The sequence below is a fragment of the Oratosquilla oratoria genome, chromosome 7 (genome assembly GCF_046742065.1).
Source record: "Oratosquilla oratoria isolate Oo_2021 chromosome 7, ASM4674206v1, whole genome shotgun sequence".
Classification (NCBI taxonomy): Eukaryota; Metazoa; Arthropoda; class Malacostraca; order Stomatopoda; family Squillidae; genus Oratosquilla; species Oratosquilla oratoria.
The window spans coordinates 33,064,837-33,089,638 of NC_134783.1; the positions used below are offsets into that span (position 1 = coordinate 33,064,837).

The 24,802-nt window shown below is 40.0% G+C and overlaps 1 protein-coding gene across 3 annotated transcripts in view; it reads right to left on the bottom strand.

Moving 5' to 3' along the window:
- LOC143027040 (45 kDa calcium-binding protein-like) overlaps positions 1-19,490 on the bottom strand; it is a 57,468-nt gene extending 37,978 nt beyond the window's left edge. For 2 of the 3 annotated variants that reach the window (XM_076187902.1, XM_076187901.1), the window contains exons 1-7: positions 19,357-19,490; positions 18,957-19,145; positions 15,886-16,045; positions 15,571-15,710; positions 15,353-15,466; positions 365-514; positions 62-228 (exon numbers count right to left, since the gene is read on the bottom strand). In XM_076187902.1, coding sequence (XP_076044017.1) covers positions 62-228; positions 365-514; positions 15,353-15,466; positions 15,571-15,710; positions 15,886-16,045; positions 18,957-19,113 — 888 coding nt within the window. In that variant the 5' untranslated portion in view covers positions 19,114-19,145; positions 19,357-19,490. Of the gene's footprint in view, positions 1-61; positions 229-364; positions 515-15,352; positions 15,467-15,570; positions 15,711-15,885; positions 16,046-18,956; positions 19,146-19,348 lie in introns of all 3 variants that reach the window. The other variant, XM_076187900.1, reaches the window with a different exon arrangement.
- Between the last annotated feature and the right edge of the window lie 5,312 nt (positions 19,491-24,802).

Here is a 24,802-nt window from a genome sequence, read left to right on the forward strand (position 1 = left end):
ATAAAATTAAGCTAAAATTCTATTGAAATAATATAATATAAATGGGGTGGATAATACATACCAAGAGTTCTTTCTTTTCTACTTTGTTATTTTTGTTCTCATCAACAACATTTCTGAACTCGTGAATGCGTTCCTCCTTGAACTTCTCTTCTGTTAAGTATTCAGGTATTTCATTCATGGCAGGATCAGAAAACTCTTCCTCTGTTAAAACTCCATCCCCATCTACATCTGCTCCAATCCAGAAAGAAGAAGAAAAAAATATATATATATATATTTATATATATAAATTACCAAAAAAATTGTGTGTATACTTTAAATCAAATCATACCTTTACAAAGGGTTACAAGGTAACTATGGACCTTACCTAATCTACTCAATGTCTCCTCCACAATACTTAATATGGTAGCATGGGAAGACTCAGGGTGCTTAAATGCTAGGAACTCGTCAATACTAAGCTCCTCTGGATTATCTCTAGCAGCCTCTGACCAAGCAGCTTTGTCCCGCATGATGGCTTCTATGAAAGAAAACAGTTGGTTCTGTGGTACTATCAAAAGTGGTCCCTAAAATCTATAATAGCTATATATATTGCAGTATATAGGAAAAACCCCTATAACCACTTGTGTACGATTCAAATTTTCGCATGCAGCATTGGCTGCCATATGTAATTTGCATCACACTACTCGCACTATCAAATATAAAGTCACTGCTGTACTACTCATTCTCTTTTACTCTGAGTAATAATAGACAGAGAGGGGGGGTCGCCGATTTAATGAAGCAGCCTTGCTGTGGATGTGCTGTGTCTTGTCACACTGCTTCTGACCCAGGGCAGTGGGCGAGATGAGTATGACCCGTCATCCAGGAGGTGCCAAGATAAAAGGGAGGGAAGAGGGTGGAGGGGAGTGGATTATGATAGGAATGGAATGGGTGGGAGTGGTTTTTATGCCTTTGTTTTTTGGCTACCTCCCTTATAAGGGAGTACAAGCAAGGAATTGACAAATATGTACCAAAAAAGAAACAAAAAGAGATTTATATAAAGTGTTGGTATAACATAAGGTGTAGTGAGGCTAGAGACAGAAGAGACAAAGCCTGGAAAAAAAAGGGAAAAAAAAAAAAAAATGGTAAACATATATAAAACTTAGGAATAGATATGTGAATATACGCAGGAAAGAAAAAGAAATTATGAAAAAGATATTATAGACAAATGCAAGGATCAACCTAAACTCTTTTACAGATATATAAATGAAAAACTAAAGAATAAATATGAAATAGTGAAATTGTGTGAAGGAGATAAAGAATATATAGATGATAAAGAAATGGCAGAAGTCATGATCAGACATTTCAGGTCAGTTTTTACAATTGAGAGCTCACAATTTTGGGAAGATAGAAAACAAGAAAGATCACCCAAAATGAAAGAAATAAAGGTAACACAAAAAGAAATAAGAGATCAAATAAAAAACCTAGATGTCAGGAAATTGCATGGACCAGACGGAATTACAAATTGGATACTGAAAGAGTGTATAGATGAACTGACAGACAAACTATACAAGATAATACTCCTCACTCAAAGAAGGAAAGGTACCACAAGATTGGAAAGATGCAAACATAGTACCAATATACAAAGGAGGATAGATAGATAGATAGACTTTATTTGGCAATAAATCAATGTACATGAAGTGCAAATAATGCCAAGAACACATAGTTCGAAATAATAAATGTAAATTGCCAAGGATAACACAAAAAGCATGAACGCTTATTTCCATTGTGGTCCTCATCAGGTAATTTTTCTACATTAAGTCACACGGACAAACATACATAGGGGGTTGAGGGGACCAGAGACACTCATGAGTAATACCAGTCAGTACACATATGACACGTAAACATTGTTATAGATTTGCTAATATTACTGAAATGTTTGTACACATAGGAACATTGAGTCCGAATATTTGAGCACCATCCAAAAGGAACCTTGCATTAATCAAAGGAACAACAAAATAATGTTAAACTGTAACAAAACAGTATGAGTGAGTACTATATTGGAGTAGTACCATTAATAATATATTGCATTTTTCTACATCTGTATCAACATGTATGAGTGAGTACTATATCAGAGTAGGACCATTAATGATATACTACAATATTCAACATCTGTAATAATATGTAGTTATAGTGAATGCTACACTGCAGCTAGGGTTACCTATTAATTAAATCTAACATTTTACCTGAATCTCAGGACGGAGTGGGCAATTACTATGAGTAGTACATTATAACCTGAAGCACCAGAGGTAGGGTACAGGGGACCAGTACTCGAATGAGTAAAACAACAAGGAGAATGAGGAAAGAGGTCAGATCATAACGGTTCTCGGAACCTACCTGAGGCATATGCCATATTATGACTGGCAAAACAAAGGTGGAAACCAGTTTGTAAACATCAATCATTGTTATGCTTAACTAAACTTCTGAAAAAAGGGGGGGAGGGGAGGTCAGAAACAGTTATGAGTGAACGCAGATATGGATGGTATTACTCATGGATTCAGGTATCCCTCACTAAGCTAGTAGTACACAAAATCAAATCTCTGTCTATAGCTGAGACATATAGTAACCCTTGACTTTTTTCTTGAAGGTAACCTTGCTATTTGTCTTCTTAATGGACACAGGTAGTGAGTTCCATAGTTGAGCACCTGTGAAGTGAAAACTGTTTTTGGTGAAGGGACCTGCATGAGGTACGATAAGAGACTCTTGACTGTTCCGGGTTCGGTTCTCAGCCGATAATGTAAAATTACAGCTCACATATGAGGGAGCAGAATTATGAATGACATTGTAAACCTGGTTTAGTTTCAGCTGCTGGACACGATATTTTACTGGTAACATTCCTACCTTGCTAAATTCTTCAATACCAATATGACTACGTTGAGGTAGGTTTAGTATGAATCTAATTATCTTATTCTGTGTAACCTGTAGCCGGGACTGGTTTTTTCTGTTCAGACTACTGTACCAAGAGCTACAAGCGTAATCGAGGTGATGTTGTAACAGGGCTGAGACCAGAAGCTTCTTTGTTTCCAGATCAAAATTTCTGGCTTTTCTGTACAAAAATTTGACTTTATGTGAACACTTGGAAACAATCTTATCTGTTATAGCATTCCCTGAGAGGGACTGATCTAAGGGTATTCCAAGATAGGTTACTTCTTGTTTTGACTCTAAGACATTAACCCCACATCTGACCTGTACATCGCTGCGTTTCCTGAGGTTGGGTTTGGATGCTAAGACAATACTTTCCGTTTTACCGAGGTGTAAGGACAGCCTATTATCTATGAGCCAGTCCTGGACCGATGACAGTTCGACACTCAGTTTCTCCTCTACTTCAACCGGGTCCCTACCTGAGACAATTAGAGCGGAGTCGTCTGCAAATAGCAGTAACTTACAGTTCACCGCACCTGGCATGTCGTTAATATAGATCAGGAACAGCAGCGGTCCTAGAATTGAACCTTGTGGTACACCACAAGTTATCTCTCTGTCATCTGAGCGGGCTTCATTTACCTGTACTAGTTGATTGCGACCTGTAAGGTAGGACTTGAACCAGCCAATATTCACCACTCCTAATGCCTGAAGTTTTTTTAATAGAATATCATGGTCCACTGTATCAAATGCCTTTTGAAGATCCAACAAGACTAAACCCGTGTAATTACCTTTGTCGCATTCCTGTTTTATCAGATCGTAAAGGTACATTAAGCTGGTGTCTGTTGAGTAGTTCGTTCTAAAACCAGATTGCATACCGTATAGTAGATTACGTTCCCTGAGGTAGGTATCTAACTGGTTGTATACGGTACGTTCCAAGACCTTCGAAATAATACCTAGAATTGAAACAGGCCTGTAGTTACCTGCCTCAGTTTTTGCGTTTTTCTTGTAAAGAGGTGTTACCCGAGCCCTTTTCATGTCGCTTGGGATAAATCCTGAACCAATAGACAAATTTATTATGTGGGTTATTGGGGGAGTAATAATTGAGGCTCCATCCTTAACAAACCTCGCAGGAATGTCATCTAACCCTGTAGCCTTATTGGCACTTATGCTAGCCAGTAATTTAAACACTTTCTTTTTGAGTGGTCTTATGCAGTTTGAAACACTTTGAGGACTTGTCCTTATAATACTCCTGAACGTACCTCAGCCCAAACTTCCCAGAACCTGTAGGGAGGGATTTAACTAGTTTTGTGGCAATGGTTGTGAAAAAGGTGTTGAAGTGATTGGCTATGGTGTTCCTATCAGAGTTGAGCTCACCGTTTATCAAGAGTCCTATCCTGTCTACTTTGTTACTAGGCTTTGTGTGAACTTCTAGGGTCTTCAGTGTTTGCCAAAGCTTCCTTGGATCGTGTTTGTTCTGGTGCACCATCTTAGTACAATAATCAGCTTTGGCTTTATCCTTCCAATAATTCACCTGATTCCTATAGTACAGAAAGCCATCATAGTCCTCCTGATTTCCACTTTTCCTAAATCTGGCAATAAATCTGTCTCTATCTCTAATTAAACCCAGTATTTCTTTAGTCATCCATGGCTCCGTCCTCTGTTTTATTCGTATCTCTTTGAGAGGTGCTACTCTATCTATAATAGTAAGAAATGTGTACTTAAAATTAGACCAAGCCTTATAAACATCGGTACAATGTGTTGTGCTTGTTGAAAATCGTCTTCCTAGCTTTCCTAGTACAATATATGAGCTTGTGGTCACTAAGACCATAATCACAAGCACCAGACTGCGTTATCTTGTTACGATCGGAGACCAGGATAAGATCTATGATGGACCTAGATGTGCCTGTTATTCTAGTGGGTTTGTCAATCAGTTGTGTCAGGCCATGAGATATTAGCATAGGATAATAATTTCTAGGTCATGCATATTGACTCGATTGAAACAGGTGGATTCTAATGCGCTATAGAAGGACATCTGTTTTGGTGGTCTGTAACAGACCCCGCATAAGATGGGATGCGATTTGGGTAACAATATTTCTATCCACACAGCTTCGAGCCCATCGTTACTCATAAGGTCTGTACGGGGGCTGAATGCTAAGTCGTTACATATGTAAGTACAAACCCCTCCTCCGGTCCTCTTTCTATCATTACGCACAACACTATAACCCGGAATCGCAATTTCCGAGTCAGAGATGGTACTGTCTAGCCAAGTTTCGGTGACACCGATGACTGCTGCCTTGGTCCGCCGCGCAGGGAAGATCTTATAAATTTCAGACCGGTATCCCTTACAAGCACAGAAGCAAAAATATGTGAAAAAGTCATCAGAAATAAATGGACCAAACACTTGGAAGAAAATAAAATAATAACCCTAAACAATTTGGCTTTAAAGTGGAAGATCATGTACCACAAACCTAATTTCCTTTTACTCAAGATTAATTGAGATAATACAAGAAAGAAATGGCTGGGTAGATTGCGCCTTTTTGGATTTGCAGAAGGCATTCTATAAGGTACCACATGAAAAATTAACAGGAAAAATTGAAATAATAGGAGGAATACAAGGTAAGCTGCTAAAATGGATTAAGGACTTCTTGATTGGAAGAAAAATGAGAGTGCTACTTAAAGACAAAAATTCGAACTGGGAAGATGTGAAAAGTGGCATCCCGCAAGGCTCTGTATTGGCTCCTTTAATGTTTGCCATATATATAAATGATATGGATGAGGGAGTAAATTGTTACATGAACTTCTTTGCTGATGATGCCAAATTACTCAAGAAAGTAAAAATGGAAGAAGATTGTAGATCACTACAAGACCTAGACAAAATATGGAATTAGTCAGAAATGTGAGATGAACTCCAACATCAAGAAATGTAGCATAATGGAATTTGGAAAAAGTAAAAATAGAGTATCAGGACAATACTAAATTGGAAACAAAAAAGCTAAAAGAGTCAATTCAGAAAGGGACCTGGGAGTAATCATCTCAAGCAACTTGACACCTGATAAACACATCAATAAATTATTTGGAGAGACTTTTAACTTACTAAGATCAATGAAAGTGGCCTTCAACTACATGGATGAGGAGATGGTTAAAAAATAGTGGCACCCAGTGCAAAGAAGAACATAAGAAAATTAAAAAGAATCCATAGAGCAGTGACAAAAATGGCACCTACACTGTCAAATCTGACATATGAACAAAGATTGGAGAAATTACATCTGTCAAGACTGGAACATAGAAAAGAAAGAGGTGATTTATTGACCATCTACAGAATTATGAAAGGGATGGAAATCCTTGATAGAGATGACTTATTAAAGTGGGACAGAAGAGAAATTAAAGAAGGACACTTATAGAAGAGACCTGAAAAAGAATAGCTTCCCACATAGAGTGATTGATTATCTGGAACAAACTGAACAGAGAAATAGTGAATGCCAAAACTATACACGATTTTAAGAATAAACTGGATGTGGAGATACAAAAACGGGTCACTATGAGCATAGCTCTCATCCTGTAAAATACAACCAGGTAAATACGACTAGGTCAATACATACTTCCTCACCCCCCTTCCCCCACCCACTCCCCCTCATGCATCACAGCATCATCCATACACAACCCTTCTCCATTCACCCCTATCTTCTGTCCTCTCCCATCCTTCCTCAATAGACATTCCTCATCCCTTTTACCCCATCCATCTCATCCTAGGATGCCCCCTCATATTCACTGCTACCTCCACCTTCCACACCTTTTACTAATCTTTCTTCACTCATTCTTTCCATGTGTCCAAACCATACTCTTTCATCAACCCCATCTCCCAGCTCCCTTTCTACCCGTTCTCCTCGTCACCTCCTCATTTCCCATTCTATCTAGCCTAGTAACCCCCATCATACTTCTCAGACATTTCATCTCAAACACATTCAAACTCCTTCTCTCTTCCTCTCTTATGTTCCATGTTTCTGCCCTGTACAGTGCTGTCAGCACAATCACTCCTTCATATAACCTCCTCTTAGCATCCATTCCCAGATGTCTATTTCTCATTACACTCTTTAATCCACCAAGGCATTTACTCGCTTCTCTCAATCTACACTCTACCTCCAACCCCACTCCTCCCTTCCCTGGCACATTCGCATCCAAGTATCTAAAACTATCCACTTCCAGCCTACTGTCACTCTCTCCCCTTGTACATCTCACCACCTTACTTTTACCCATATTCATCTTCAGCTTCCTTCTTTCACACACCTTTTCAAACTCTGTCACTAACTTCCTCAATCCCTCCTCTGATCCTGCTACAAGCGCAGTGTTGTCAGCAAACAACAACTGGCTTATATCCCACTTTTCTCAATTTTCTTTAACCATCTCCAACCCCTGACCCACTACCCTTGCATTCACCTCTTGCACCACCCCATCCATGTATAGATTGAACAGCCAGGGCGACATAACACATCCCTGACGAAGTTCCACCTTTACCTCAGTTGTCAATGGTACAATTTTTATACATATTCAAATGGTGGTTGTTGCCAAATTATAGTGTTATCTACAATTTATTCTCTACTGCTTAATTTACTTCTACAATGTACAATACACAAACTGAGTATCGACACTCAGTATTCATACATAGTTTTTATATACAAGCAATGGTGAAAATAGTAATAATAGAATCAGTTATATGACGACTTGCAGTTGGCAATGGAGAACACGGGTGTCCTTTCACACTTAGCCCAAATGGCCACGGGGTCCGACACAATAGGGGGTCCCATGGGAGTTTCTGGAGAGGTCGTGACCTGACGTCCTGTAGCTAAAATGAGAGTGTGTGCACGTGTGCATGCTGGACATCTAAGGGATTGAATATTTCCTTCAATCATCTTCCAACGGATGCTCAGCTCAGCTACCACTCACTGACTACAATGAGGTTAATGTTCTAAGAAGATAAGAAATAGTACACAGGGCATTCTGTGAAGGAAATCTCTGTAATTACAGGAGTTACAATGCATTCAGTACAATGTATTGGGCTGGTGAGTTATAAAAATATATCCTAAAAATATGAACATGCAAACACAAAAATTATAATGTCAAAGAAGAAGTGAGTTTGAATGTCGCACTGGTGCAAAGATGTATAAGATGATGGTGCGAAGCTAGAAGAGGGGTGGAGGAGGAGGAGGAGGTCGTCATCCAAAGTGGTGGTGGTGTGGAGGATATCTAACTTGTAGGAGTAATGCTGTATGTGGTGACGAGGGTTGTCTCGTCATGGATGCTGAACAATGCTGCAGGGGGGGGGGGGGGATTGTTTTGTAGACTACCAGAATATTGGTAGGAATGATGTAGGAGTTTGGTGCTTCAATTTTTCCATGGGAGTAATACTGTGAAGATGAATTTCCATGTAGAAGGCAGCTGGATGATGTAGCAAAGAGCATTGGCTTGTAGCATGATGCTTAGTGATTCAGCAAAGAGTGTTGGCTCACAAGTATGATGGTTGATGCAGCTCAGCATTGAGTTGGGAAGTGGCTATGCTTGTTGTATCTTCTCAGCATGTGGAATCTACTAATCCCACCACTGTCACCAGAATGTAGACTTATATGTTATTGGGTTAAAATATGCCCAAATCACCAACATTAATACTGAGTAAACTGGACCTACTGCCTGCATACATTCAAACCCTCTGTGGGAAACCACTTCATTTAATAGGCGACCCATCCCCTCTGTCCCCTGAACTGTATATACACATTAATGAAATGACAAACAAGCACACAAAGCTGCAAAGCACACTACACACATAACAAAAAAAACAAACTATGAAAAAGATCTTGGAGTGATGATTGGAAAGGACATGAAACCAGATAAGCATATAAATAAGATGTTTGGAGAAACCTACAATTTATTGAGAGCAATCAAAGTGGCATTTACTTATATGGACGAAGAAATGATAAGGAAAATACTAACTACACTAATAAGACCAAAACTTGAGTATGCAGCATCACTTTGGACACCCAGTACCAAAAAGAATATTAAGAAACTAGAAAGATAACAAAGAGCGACAACCAAACTAGCACCGACACTCGCCGAACTAACATATGAGCAAAAACTATCCAAATTGAACCTACCAACTCTGGAACAAAGAAGAGAAAGAGGAGATTTGCTAACTATCTACAGAATAATGAAAGGAATGGAAGTTTTAGACAGGAACAACCTATTAGTGTGGGAAAACGGTAAAACAAGAGGACACGGAAAAAAATTGAAAAAGGATAGTTATAGAAAAAAATTGAAAAGGAACAGTTTCCCACACAGAGCGATAAATACATGGAACAAATTAGACAACAAAACAGTATGTGCTAACACTATACAAGATTTTAAGATAAAACTTGATGCGGAGAGATACAAAGACGGGTCACCACAAGCATAGCTCCCCTCCCGTATATTACAACTAGGTAAATACAACTAGGTAAATACTAGTTCAAGAAACTAAACCCTTACCAAAGACCACTGCCAGCCTTCACAAATTACACTGCATTCTGAGATGTTAAAAACAATATTCTATCTATATACCAAGGGCTTCTTCCACCTTATAATAAAGGGAGGAGGAGGTAGCCAAGTTGAAGGAATACACCCACTCCACTCACATCCACCACCCTTGTTTCCCTCTCACCTTAGCTCCTCATGGATGAAGGGTCATCCCAGTCTCATGCCCACTGTCTCATTCAAAAGCAATGCAGCAAGACACAGCACATCCACAGAAGGGCTGCTTCACTTACACAGTGACCCCCCCCCTCTCCATCCTTTTAATGTAGAAATCAGAAAAGACGAGAGAAATCCCTTAGGCTTGCACCAAAATATTATCCATACACACTCATTCTCCATTCACCCCTATTCCTTGCCTTTTACCTTCCTTGCTCAACAGTCATAGAAAAGAAAGAAGACAGAACATCCTTTCAGGCTGCATAAAATATCATTCATACACAGTCATTCTTCATTCACCCCTATCCCTTGCCTTCTCCCTCCCTTGTTGAACACATTACTCTTTTGTTCAAAGCTCCTTTCACCCCATCCATCCATTTCATCCTCAGTTGTCCCCTCAAGACTCTAACCACCTCTACTTTCCTCACCTGTTTTGCTCTTTCTTCATTCATTTTTTCCACATGTCCAGACCATCCCAATAATCTTTCATTAGCCCTATCTGCCATCACCCTTTCCACCCCTACTCTCCTCCTCACCTCCTCATTTCTCACCCTATCCAACCTTGTAACCCCTACCATACTTTTCAGACACTTCATCTCAAACGCATTTAAACTTTTCCTTTCTGCCTCTCTTAACCTCTTCCATACAATGACACCTATGTAGGCATCACGAGGCACACGAGTGGGTATATATACAAGGATGCCAGTATTGGCATCTTGATTATATTAATTTTGTAGTTGTAGCTGAGTGACCCCCAAATTCTGTGAACTGATTTGATCATGTTTTCTGTACTTGTTATGACTCGATGAAAGAGAATGAGTAATACAACAGTGACTTTATATTTCATAACGCATGTCTTGTAATGCATCAATCATTGTACTCCAGGTATCCGATGCTGCACACGAGAATTTGACTTGTATTGAGGAGGTTAAATTCCAAGTCTCCACCCCATACATACATACAGTGTTGTAGGCACAATCACCCCTTCATATAATTTTCTCTTTGCATCCATTCCTATGTGACTATTTCTTATGACACTTTTCAACCCTCCAAGACATTTACTTGCTTCTCTCAATCTACTATTTACCTCCACCCCCAGTCCTCAATTTCTTCCCTCATGCAACCCCACATACTTAAAAATGTCCAATTCCTCCAGCCTCTCTTGTTTAAGACTTACTTTCAACCCACTGCCATCCTCTCCCCTTGTGCATCTCATCACTTTACCTTCAACTTTCTCCCATGGCATATCTTTCCTCAAATTCCATCACTAACTGCCTTAATCCCTCCTATGACCCTGCCACAAGCCCAGTGTCCTTTGCAAACAATAATTGGCTCACCTCCCACTTCTCTCCATTATCTTTCACCAGCTCCAGTCCCCTGCCCATTACCCTTGCATTTACCTCCTGTACCACCCACCCATCTACACATGGAACAGCCATGGTGACATGACACCTTTACCTAGAACCACTTACTCTCTCCATTTCCAATTCTAACACAGGTTCTACTACTTGTTGTTGTTGTTGTCGTTCCCTAGACTGTCTGTCCGAGCAGTCCCGTCTCCCCAAGGAATGCCATAGCCGAAACTGGGTTTTCCCACAAATCCTTTATAGAGCATATGTTGTGTTGTTTGCGTGCATGATTGTGTATAATGCAGTCTTCCATTATGTGTTGTATGGTATGGGGTGAAGTGTTACATCCTGGGCAGCTGTTCACAACGCGGTCATCCAGCCTCTTCTGGTAGCTTAGAAGTGCTGGGTGGTGACCGCACCGCAGTCTGGCCAAGTGGACTCTGTCCTTTCGTGGGAGAGAGGATTCAGAAGGGTGGATATCAGGGGATCTGGCATGCAGCAGTGTGTTGTCTTTCAGTGTGTTAATGGAGCGGTGAGTGATATGATTATGAATATGTTTCCGGAGGCTGGTATTTGGTGGTTGTGGAGGAAGAGAAGAGAGTATCTGTGCGTGATAAAGGTCTTTGGGTGTTGTTTTAATGTTTCTTGGTGTGTGTGGGTGTTCTGCTATGTAGTGTAGCGGGTGTAATGTGTTTGTGGTGGCTGCAGCAAGTGTTTGTGTGCCTCTCATGTCGAGGTGGTCCTTGACTTTGAGGACTTTTGTTTCATGGTGTAAATGGTCTGTAGGTGTTGTATTTGTGCAGCCTGTAATTGTTTTTAGGGCTTTGTTTTGTATGATTTGAAGGGTGTTGTGGTGTGTCTCACTGAGATTAGGAGCCCATGCAGGACTAGCATAATTCAACACTGAGCGTATGCATTGTTTGTATATTGTTATATTAGTTTCTTTGTTTTGTCCAAATGTTGTTCCAGTGATTGACTTAAGTGCGTTAAGTCTGGGTGTGCATTTGTTTTTTATGTTTGTGATGTGTTGTTTGAAAGACATGGATGTATCATATGTTACACCAAGAATTTTCGGTGTGTTTGTGTGTGGTATTAGAGTGTTGTTGATGTAGAGATGAGGTATGTATTTGTGTTCTTTTGTCCAGTTGGTGAGAAGTGTTGCTGTAGATTTGGTTGGAGCTATACTTACCCACTCCAGACACCTCAGAAATACAAATCTCTTCCTACGCAGACGACATAACAATCACATGCACACATCGTAACACAGACAAAGCTGCAGAAATAATCCAGCCATACCTTGACACACTCAACACATGGTTCATCACAGACTCAAAATAGCTCCAACCAAATCTACTACTTGTAAAAACTCTTGACTGCCCTTACTAGCTTTCCCCCAATCCCATATATCTGCAATTCCCCCCAGTGTCTTGTTTACTGTCATAAGCCCTCTCCAAATCCATACAGGCCCAAATAACATTCTTAAACCCATATTGCTCATCACCAATCCCCCTGTTCCTCTCTTAATCTTCTCAATCAAAACCTTCCAAAAAGTTTTCCCAACTACACTCAACAAATTGATCCCTCTAAAACCATTACAATCACATCTGTCCCTTTTTCCTTTGTACATACATACATATACCAAGGCTTTTTCCCCCTTACAAGGGAGGTAGCCAAAAAGGAAAAGGCACAAAATCATTCCCACCCATTCCATCCCTGAATACACTCCACACCCCTCCACCCTCCCTCTTATCTTAGCACCTCCTGGATGACGGGTCATCCCTGCACCTTGTCCACTGCCCTGGGTCACAAGCAGTGTCACAAGACACAGCACATCCAAAGCAAGGCCACTTCATTAAATCGGCAACCCCCCCTCTCTGTCCCCCAATGCATAAAAGAAGACAGGGAGAAATCCTTTCGGGCTGTGTCAAATTTTGCTCACACATACTACCTCACCCCCCATCCCCCCGCCCATTCCACCTCATGCATCACAACATCTTCCATATACAACCATTCTCCATTCACCCCTGTCTTCTGTCCTCTCCCATCCTTCCTCAACAGACATTCCCCTCTTCCCCAAAGCCCCCTTCACCCCATCCATCCACCTCATCCTAGGACGTCCCTTCATGTTCACGCCCTCCACATCTGCCTTCCATACCTCTTTTACTAGTCTTTCTTCACTCATTCTTTCCATGTGTCCAAACCATCCTAATACTCTTTCATCAACCCTATCTCCCAACTCCCTTTCCACCCCCGTTCTTCTCCTCACCTCCTCATTTCTCACTCTATCTAGCCTAGTAACCCCCATCATACTTCTCAGACACCTCATCTCAAACACATTCAAACTCCTGTCTTCCTCTTTTATGTTCCATGTTTCTGCCCCATACAGTGGTGTTCGCACAATCACTCCTTCATACAGTCTCCTCTTAGCATCCATTCCCAAATGTCTATTCCTCATCACACTCTTCAATCCACCAAGGCATTTACTTGCTTCTCTCAATCTACATTCTACCTCCACCTTCACTCTACCTTTTCCTGCCACATTTGCACCCAAGTATCTAAAACTATCCACTTCCTCCAGTTGCTCTCCCTTAATGCTCACTTCCAGTCTACTGCCACTTTCACCCCTTGTACATCTCATCTCCTTACTTTTACCCACATTTATCTTCAGCTTTCTTCTATCACATACTCTCCCAAACTCTGTCACCAACTTCCTCAGTCCCTCCTCCGATCCTGCCACAAGCGCAGTGTCGTCAGCAAACAACAGCTGGCTCACCTCCCACTTTTCTCCATTTTCTTTAACTATCTCCAATCCCTGACCCACTACCCTTGCATTTACCTCTTGCACTACCCCATCCATGTATAAGTTGAACAGCCAGGGCAACATAACGCAACCTTGACGAAGTCCCACCTTTACCTCGAACCACTCACTCTCTCCATTTCTAACCCTGACACAAGCTCTACTACTCTCATAAAAACTCTTGACAGCTAGAAGCTTTCCTCCTATCCCATATATCTGCATAACCTCCCACAGTGCCTTTCTGTCTACCCTATCGTAAGCCTTTTCCAGATCCATAAAAGCCCAAAAAACATCCTTCCCCTTTCCTATAGCTTTCTCACATATTTGTCTTACCACAAAGATCTGATCTACACAACCTCTACCCGTCCTAAATCCACTGTTCCTCACCAATTACTCCCTCTGTTCCTCTCCTAATCCTCTCAGTCAAGATCCTCCCATAAGCCTTCCCAACTACACTTAACAAGCTAATCCCTCTGAAACTACTACATTCACACTTGTCCCCTTTTCCCTTGCAAAATGGAACTATACAGGCACTCCTCCAGTCCTCCAGCACTCTACCCTCTCTCCAGCAAACATTAAATAACCTCACCAGCCAGTCCACCATCACTGTACCTCCTTTTTTTTTTAGACATTCTGCATGGCATCCATCCAGACCAGGTGCCTTACCTGCTTTCATCATCTTAACAACTGCCTTCACTTCATCCTTCCTTATTTCTCCTCCATTTTCCTCACTCATCACGGTCATTTTCTTAGCATTTCCCACTGCAACTATCTTTCCCTCCCTATCCTCCTTCACATTTAGCAACTCCCTAAAATATTCTGCCCATCTTCCCCTTACTGCCTTCTCTTCCATTATCATATCTCCATCTGCACCTTTTACCTTTTCTTCTCTACTTGATTCGCCTCCTCTTCCTCTCTTAATTTCTTTCCAAAACATCTTTTCATTACTTTCAAAATTTTCTGTCATACTCTTACCCCACTTCACATCTGCTCTCCTCTTTGCCTCCTTTATCTTTTGCTTTACTTCTCTTTTCTTTTCTTTGTATCTCTCATATGACTCCCTTGTCCTATTTTGTAACCAATCTGTGAAAGCTCACTTCTTCTCTTCTACAACCTTCTTTGTTTCCTCATCCCACCATTCACTACCCTTCCTTCTATTTCCTCCTGTCCTTCTTGTTCCACACACCATCCTTGCACACTTTGTGACTCCCTCCTTGAACCATCCCCATTCCTCCTCCACACCTAGGTCTACTCTATCCTTCACTCCCTCCCACTCCTCCATCAGCTTCTTCTTGTACTCCTTCTCCTTTTCCTTTTCATTTAAAGAGTTCACTCTAAGCACCTCCCTACCTTTTGTCTCTTTCCTCTTTCTCCATCTATCCTCCACTCTCAACTTACCTTCCACCAAAAAATGTAAGGTGGAATTATACAGGAACAAATATAAACACAATATAAAGGTATGAAAATTACATGTGCATCGTGAAAATAACTACTCACACCACCATTCTAGTATGCAACTGATGAAACTGGTGGGGGCCGACAGAATATCAAATAGTTGGATTATCATTACTAAGTTTATAAGACTCAGTAACATTACCCTTCATCTCTCTGGTCATTCCTTTGTGGTTTTCTTTGTGGTTATGGATGTATTCATCATCAAAACCCTGATGTTTAAGGAAGTATACGTGGTATTCCTCCCAACTCACTCGTCCTGTGAAACAACAAGTTTCAGTCAAATGGACATCTTTACAAATTTCTGCTGTAACTCTACTGAGTCTACTTACTCATTCACATCAAAAGTACATCAAGTCTTACCATTCCTGGGGTTTTGATCCACTGCTGTGAACATAAAAAAATTTTCCCGCAGGGCTAGAGTCAAATGCTCTTTTATCTTTGCTCCAATCCATTTTGAAAGCTCTTTTAGGTCAATCATTCCATCTCCATCCTCATCTGCTCTACAAATGTATGAATAAAAGAACAAGAGTTGCATAAAAATTGTGCTATTCTGGATTATATATACAAAGGTCATTGGTATCATTATCTAAATATATCTAGTGAATGATTACAGTCATGAGCAAATACTGATTTACAATGCTAGAATACACACAAATTGACAGTCACTGAATTTACTTTTCAAATGTCACAGTCAAAATCTGAACTTGTTCAGCATCACCCATGGCCACCTTTGCTTCATTGAATGCTCGCTTAGCAATTTTGTCTGCTTCTTTCTTCACAGCTTCATGTCTTCTCTTTTGTATAGCATCCCCAGTCAGGTCATAGTGGGAGTGTACTGGGAATTGAGTTAGAAATGCAAAATTATTTTTTGAAAGTACAGTTGACAAAAAAGTGCAGGCAATTAGTGAAAACCTTAACTACCTAAACTTTTCTAAAACACTGGAATCCCATGTAAGATATTTAAAATTCCAAAGTTAAAGTTTATACTTATCTATACTAAAAAGAAGTGATGAGTATAACATACAAGTCTTTGCTGGGACTACAGCACGACTTTCAATTTAGAAATTAGGTGATAAATGTTCAACTAATCTATGGCATGTGTAACATAAACATTCTCTATTTTCTGCATGAAGGTACAGAAAGGGGGGTCACCAATTAAGTGAAGTGGCCTTTCTGTGGATGTACTGTATCTTACTGCATTACTTCTGACACAGGGCAGTGGACTAGAGACAGGGATGGTGTGGTGGATGGGAGTAGAATTGGTGGGGGGTGGGGTTATGCCTTTTGACTTAGTTACTTCCTATAATAAAGGAAAAAATGGTATATAGATAGATAAACATTCCCAAGGAACCAATAAAGGGTATTTGCAAGTAGTGTTCATGCAACATGGACATCATATAAGATCATTTATCTACCACCCATCTTTAAAACCAGTTCAGTCCACACCCTCACCTCAATCCAAAAGTGCAGCTTCAAGAAAATGACATTACCTGTACTAGGCCTAAGATCAGACACTTATATCTATATACCAAGTCGCTTCCTCCCTCTTCTAATAAAGGTAGCCAGTCAAGGCAAGTACCCACCCATACCCATCCCATTATTATCCATAACCCATTTGTTTCCTTTTTCCCAGACACCACAACAGAAATAATCACAATGCAAAATAGATAAAAAAAAAAATTGCAACACGACAAATACCCATCCTTCAACTCCAATCACTCAATTTGCTAATGACTTGAATGCACACCACCCAATGTGGCTAAACTCACAAACAGCTGGCCAGAGGGAACAAGCTGACCAGAGGGAACAAAATACTGTAATAACTCCCCAACCTAAATACTGGGTATGTTGAATTTCAGCAACCTTCTCACCAGACATCCTTCTTTAGACTTGTGTACACTCTCCCTCTAAACACAAACAGCATGGAAAACCATACATCATCTCAATTGCAATAAAGGTCACTATAGAAATAAAAGGAAAAATAAAGCCCACATACAAGAAAATAGTCACAAACTACAAAAAAGCAAACTGTCAAGAATATGCATGGAGAATGGGAACTTGAAGACCTTTGCCACAGACGAACTAGAATGGTGACTTAGACTATTTCAGGTTAGAATAGTATGGGTTCTGGAAAACAATGGATGGGATCTTTAAAATATCACCATGCCAATGATGACATTGACAAAATGTGCACCAATCACATAGCAACAGATACATCACTTTAATATACCCCACAAACATCACCTATATTTACATTTAACATTATTTATAATATACTATTAGCACCAGACCTTTAAAAAGTGTCTTACTAGGGGAAATATACAACCAGGACAGTATTACCAATTACTGGTCGCATACAGGAGTTTACTTGTTCATTTGATTCATTTTGGACAGCAATTGGTTTATTTTTTTATCTTTTTTACTTTCAAAAGATTTTTTTTTCTATGAAAATAATTTTCAATAATAATTCATTGAGAACAAATAATAACTGTATTACTGATTTACTAAATCAATAAAACTGATACATCACACATTGTTTATTTTCAAATGATAATCAGTTTCACCTTTTTTTATCTATTTGATCTTAGATTTTTTCTTTTATAAGGAAACTATTATTTTATTTTCAAAACTAGAAAACTAATACATTGGTAACTATCTATATATCAAAAGCTATCCCCTCATAAGGGAGGCAGCCAACCAAGGCATACACTCCCACCCATCCCAATCTTGATATTGAAAACTAAATCACCAATTCTGTTGCTACATCTACTTGCTCCAATCCCTCACAGGGATGGAAAGAGCAAAGAAGTGTATACTGACAACCCTTCTCCACAACATGATATATCTTTAAATTAGATTAGGTTAGATTGGGCTAGGTAATCTTTAACCCAAATATAAGACAACAGAACTATTGCATGTTCATGGTTATCACATCTCACTTTTATAAATTTGATAATCAAATAGTATTATTATGATTCCAAATTTCTTATTAAAAAGAAAAAATTCTTGGGAAAAAATTTATCTCTTGATGGCAAAAGAGAGAAATAGTGAGACTGATTAATCATTGTCCAATACCAAATATTTACCATTTTTTCTACCTTGACAATGCAATTATAACCAAAAATAAGTTTATAATCCCTGTCAAAATTATCATCTATCACAAATTAGATATCCATTTTAATACTATTTGGATGGTACTGATTTCACCAATTTTTTAAAAGAAAGCTATTAAAAAAAATCATCAGTGAGAAGTAACTGTAATTTTACTGAATTCCTTAATTATTAAAATCTATAATCTGACTCCATTTACTTGTAAAGGACCATTTAAAAGTTTCATGTTATCTTATGAGATCTTTTTTTTCAGAGTACAGTGTTTTCAACACGAACTGTCAAAATCAAACAGTAATAGGTAACAGACAGGACCACTTTAATCCAGGAATGCCTATGTATGTTCTCTTTCATTATACTAGATTTGTTGAGATTAGGTCATGTTTGGTTGGGTTAATTCATCTTCAATCGCATACTGGACAACAAGAATGGTGCACATTCTTGATTGTGATATATCAATTTGATTAATTTAAAGATTGGATTTTGTCATTGTTCCCAATGATGCTACAGAAATGACAAGACTAAGTGTCATGCATGACTATATTTACTATCTTAATTAGATTAATTTCCTATTAAAACCAAGGTTACATTCTAACTGATACCCTATACTTTATCAACAGTGTTGCTTGTTCACTTACATGTTTTGGAATGAAGTGGTATGTGGAAGAAATGTACAATTGCCATGATGAAAATATACAATGAGGCAAGACACACCCACAGTCTTAGTCGACCCTGAAGTTTCATGATGTTTATGTGTCTTGCATAGTGCTGGAGGATCTTCAACCATATGGACATTGTGAGCTAATTAAGTGCCCACACTAAGTTGCCTGAGATAATAATAATTTAACTTATAGTATTCACATTTACTGTAATCTGTCATTCATCCCATATGTTAACAGCGACATAATTTGTAATCGAGTAATCTCCACTGTGAAACTGATGGTATTCATCTCAGTACACTACTAACACAACAAAACTAATGTTTGAATTATGAGAGCCTGTCACAGCATAAGAAAACTTGCGATGTCACCTCCTGACCTCTTCCTTGCTGACTCTGGACTCCAGGCACCTAGAAAGTAGGCAGACCATGGTGGAAGTTTAACTTTCACTTTACAGACTCATCTTCTACGACCACAATGAAGCCAACGTTGCTATGACGACCAATACACAAGCATTTACGATTCGTGTGTATGAATAGGAAGTATAGTTATGCTTTATTCTGCAGAATCACTTATCAATCACATTGTTATCCATTTTCGAGAATATTACCCTTTTCGTTATTACAACATCCTATAGCCTATACATTATAAAATGCACAGGGATTAAAATGAGCCTTTTGTAATTACCTACATATCCTCACATTAACATTTTCTAGAATGTTCTAATGATTTTTCTGTAACTTCTACCATTTTCCAGATAATAATATTTTAAATGTTATTAAAGAAATAAATATATACCTTCATTCATATTAGAGTCAAGTGCATCTGAGCATGGGGTACTTATCTATTTGTACAGTAAATATTCCTTTGACCAATAATGTCTTTAATATATTTCTATAATATTTACTGTTTTCTAGATAGAGTATAACATTTTCAATGCCTTTTTTATTATAGGAGTATATAAGCTATTTGTGATAAAAAATCATCATAGCTGCTCCGGTTCAATATAGCGACTGTAATTATTATTGGGAGTATTTTGTAACAACAAACAATAGAAGGCACACATGGACGGTAAAGTGTCCCCGCTGAACATAGAAGTACACATGAATTGTGCCATGTTGCTTAGTCGTAGATCATCTATATACATAATGATTGCGCTCTGTACCAATTCGAGCTGCAGGTAACCGAAGTTATTTTCGTCAAAATTACTTTTAGTGAATTACTCCAATTGATGAGCGAAGGAATGGGACAGCTGGCAACTGATGAAATGATAGTTATAAAGGGTTGGAAATGTGAATGAAACTTAGGTTAAGTGCGTTGAGAACCTGTTAACTGATAATGAAACATGATGATGACAGCAGTCGTAGTTTTTTATGTTTAAGTTCTATGTTTCCTGCTAGTCTTTATAATATCTTGTAGACTTTAATAAGCATTTTTTTTTATTAATTTAAGAAACATCACAAAAAGACAAACCAACACAGTCCTCTTGGTTATCGATGACTTTCTACGAAATAAATGCCGAAAGTGATAGATGAATATCTCACTATGTATCGGGATTTCAAGTCTTGGAAATATTGCAGGTATCGACAAGCTTTGGCAAAAGATAAATATGGTGAGGGTTGTGGATTTGGAAAAGACTTATGACGGGTCACCACCGTCATTTTCTTCTGTCAATCCCGAACCACAACTATTTAAAGGCTCTCTTAAACGACCTATCAACCCCCCGCCTTCATCCAAGTCAACAACTTGCTATCAGCTTCAATGGATTGTTGGTTCGGTCCTGTTTCGAGCCGGACTCGAAGCTGACGAGGCCCACGGCATAGCTCCGCCCACTTCGACCTACTACTTAGGCGGCCACCACCTTCGGGGTGGCTGCAGTGGCGGCATCTTCTCTCTTCAGACTGGAGGCAGAGGTGTCAGAGAGGGCGAGGTGGTACAGGGCAGTCACAGACTACGAGCCCCTTGTACTTCCTCGCTCCACACCTAGAAAAGTGGAAACTCTGCTCTTCCGTCTGCGACTGGAGGACCGTTGTTTCTGGCAGATAAAGAATAACTCAACACCTGAAGAGAGAAGATGCCGCCACTGCAGCCACCCCGAAGCCACCCTCAAGCACTACCTCAAGCATTGCCCCGCAACTGCTTTTCTGAGGAGAGGGCCTCCGACAACATCTGAGGGTCTTGTGCGTCGCCTATGCCGCCACCTTAGCGATTTTGAACTGCGTCGGCTGGTGGAGTGTCAGCCCCCCCTTTAATTATGTTCTCCTACTGCATTTGTTTTCTCCATCATGTCGGGAAGGGTGAATTCACCGAGATGTGCATACATATTTAACATAGGTATGCACATCCGTTAAATGTATGAGTGGGCGTGGCCAAGTCACACACACCCATATATTGAATCACCCCCCCTTTCTACTTTTATAACAACAATTGCTAAACATCACATCACCATAACTAGTACAGTTAATGTCAGGAAGGGTGAATTCACCGAGATGTGCATACGTATTTCATATACGTATGCACATCTTGTGAATGTATGAGTGTGTGTGGTTGGGTCCGCACACACTCATATGTAAAATCACCCTCCAAACAGGCTCACAATCAAAGCCCGTGGGAGCTTCACTCCCAAATTATATAGACACTTCGGAACCATCAGACGTTGGCAGCTCTTAGCAGCAGACAGACGATACTTACACGAGCACAGTCAAACTCGCTAGAGCTACTCTCTAGAGTTGACTCGTATTCGTAATCCAACTATACGTTGGATAGCTTTGCCTTGGCAGTTAATACTGCCACCTACTTCTGGGCATTTCCCAGCACTTTTTTCTTATTCGTCATTTTTCATATCTTCGTAGCTCTCCGGGATCACTAGTCGCCAAGGAAACTGTGTGACCCCTTTATATTATATTCTTTGGCTCTGCTGAGCACATTTTATTTTCGTGTAACAGGGGGCTCGTCCCCCCACCCCGACGCGCAGGATGGAGTCCTCAACTCCATCCCTGCAAACTAGGAAAACCTCCCCTGACAACCCTAATATCGACCCGGACAAGGCTAGACACATGTTTTTCCATTCTGACCAGACCCGATTAGCTGATCTCAACCCTTTCATGCCTAAGAAATGTCTATCACAATTTACCGATGATATCAATGAAGTTAAAAAACTTAGAAGCGGAGACCTCCAAATTACCAACAACTCTGGGAAAGCTACACACGACCTTCTCAAGGCTAGGAAGTTTCATTCCTTCGATGTTGTTGCATCCCTCCCTAAGTCACTCAACTCCTGCAGAGGAGTAATCCACTGCAGAGATTTGATGACCATGGAAGAATGTGACATCCTCGATGAGATGAAATCCGAAGGCATATTAAATGTTAAATTCATAACGCGACTGGACCGAGAAAGGAACATGCGAATGAACGCGCCCCTCATAATTCTGACATTCATTTCAATAACCCTCCCTGACCACGTCAAAATTAGATATATTCATGTCCCAACACGACCATATGTCCCTAACCCTTTGCACTGCAACAAATGTTTAAAATATGGTCACCTTGCCAAATTCTGCAGCAAACAGTCATATGCGATAAGTGTGCAGGCGAACATCCTACGGATGTTTGCTCTGCTAATGTGTTTCAATGCGTTAACTGCCCCTCCAATAACAACCATGCATCCACCTCCCGAGGCTGTCCCACTTTCAAAGTAGAAAAAGAAATCTGTACAGAAAAAGCAACTTGTGGCATATCCTTTTACGAAGCAAGGAAGCGTGTGATGGAAAGACTAGTTACACCAACTAGTACCTCCGGAGCAACTTCCTATGCTTCGGTAGTAAGGAAAACTTATAGAACCATTGAAACACAAACAGAGAACAAACACTCCAACAAGGATAAAGATCATCTCCCAATTACCAAGCAAACTCACTCGCACCTTCCTTCCCCGGCCATCCCAGAGCTTCCCAAGCGTGTGCTCACACGTACGGAAGAGGATGTCCACATGGAGACCTCCGTTTCTTCCAAGCGACTTTTAAGTCCTATTTCTAGCCCAGAACGAAAATCCGGGTCTAAACACACCTCTCCCACTAAGGCCAAGAAAGGAAGAAACCGAAGCAGATAAATAAACAAATAAATAAACAAATAAATAAACAAAAATAAATAAATAAGTATATAAATAAATAAGTAAATAAATAAATAAATCAATGAAAATAATCCAGTGGAATTGCCGAGGTGTTAGAAGTAAATTAAATGACCTAGTAATTTTTAACTCCCTAAACAACCCCTCAGTCATATGTCTACAAGAGACGCTACTAAGGCCAGTGTCGAGTTTAAACTTAAGAACTTCACCACCTATAGGAAGGACAGGTTGGCACCTGGAGGGGGGGGTCGCAGTTGCAGTCAGCGACTGCCTTCCCCAAGTGGAATTACCACTAGCCACCACCTTGGAAGCAGTCGCTATCAAAACAAAACTACATAATAAACTCGTCACCATCTGCTCCATTTATCTACCTCCCGACCCTCGTTTCCCACTAGAGGAAGTAAACAGGTTGATACAACAACTACCCCACCACCAACTAATAGTGGGAGATTTCAACTCCCACCATCGCATGTGGGGTAGCGACAAAACCTCTCTTCGAGGGGAGCAGATGGAAGAAGTGCTCAACACCAACAACCTAAACACTGGCAGTCCCACTCGAGTAGACGATATTAGGGGTTCCTTTTCATGTATAGATTTATCCATATCATTTCCTGCGTTGTCTGACATCACACAATGGAATACGCATGACGACACCATGCTCAGCGATCATTTCCCAGTAATATTAAAAATAGGGGTGACCACGCTACGGCTCCTCCAGCCTAAGGAGACAACCCACCCCCTCCCTGTCCCAAATTCAATATTACAAATATCAAATTTAACTATTTCAATCTTGAATTCAGCTCTTAAGCATATACCAAAAACCTCGGTATTTCACAAGCATAGAGTTCCTTGGTGGACATCAGACTGCAGAAAAGCACTTTGCAAGCGGAATAGGGCTTACCGAACTTTTAAAAATAACCCTATTGCACCCAATTTCATTACTTTTAAAAAAGCGCCAGCAGAGGCCCGCAAAACAACCAAACAAGCCAAACGAAAGTCTTGGCACGACTACATCTCAACAATAAACACAAACACCTCTCTAACACAAAACTGGTCAGCCGTCCGAAGAATCGACGGCAAATATACACCGAGCATAAAGACCCTGACCATAGGAAATACATTTGTAGATACTCCCACCGACATCGCAAACACAATAGCAGACACTTTTACACAAACAAGTAACACAAATAACTATTCTCCAACTTTCCTACAACATAAACAAAGACGGGAAGCAGAACCCCTGATCTTCCATACACACACACCACGACTACAACACTCCCTTCCAACTACACGAGCTTGAACAAGCCTTAAGCTCGTGCAGAGGAACCTCTGCTGGCCCAGATGGGATTAGGTATGAGATGCTGCAACATTTGAATTCAATCTCTCTCTCTCTCTCTCAAAAAAAAAAAAGAAAAAAAAAATAGAATTATACAACAGAATTTGGATTAGTCAAGAATTCCCAAAAACATGGAGACATGCCCACGTCATACCTATTCTCAAAAAGGGGAAGGACCCAAAGAGTCCTTCCTCTTATCGCTCTATGGCGCTTACCAACTGCCAATGCAAAGTATTAGAACGTATGGCCAATAACAGATTAAAATTCATTCTAGAGTCTCAAAATTTAATAGTTCCTGCCCAATGTGGTTTCAGGAAAAATAGAAGTAGTCTTGACCATTTGGTCAACTTAGAACAAGACATCCTC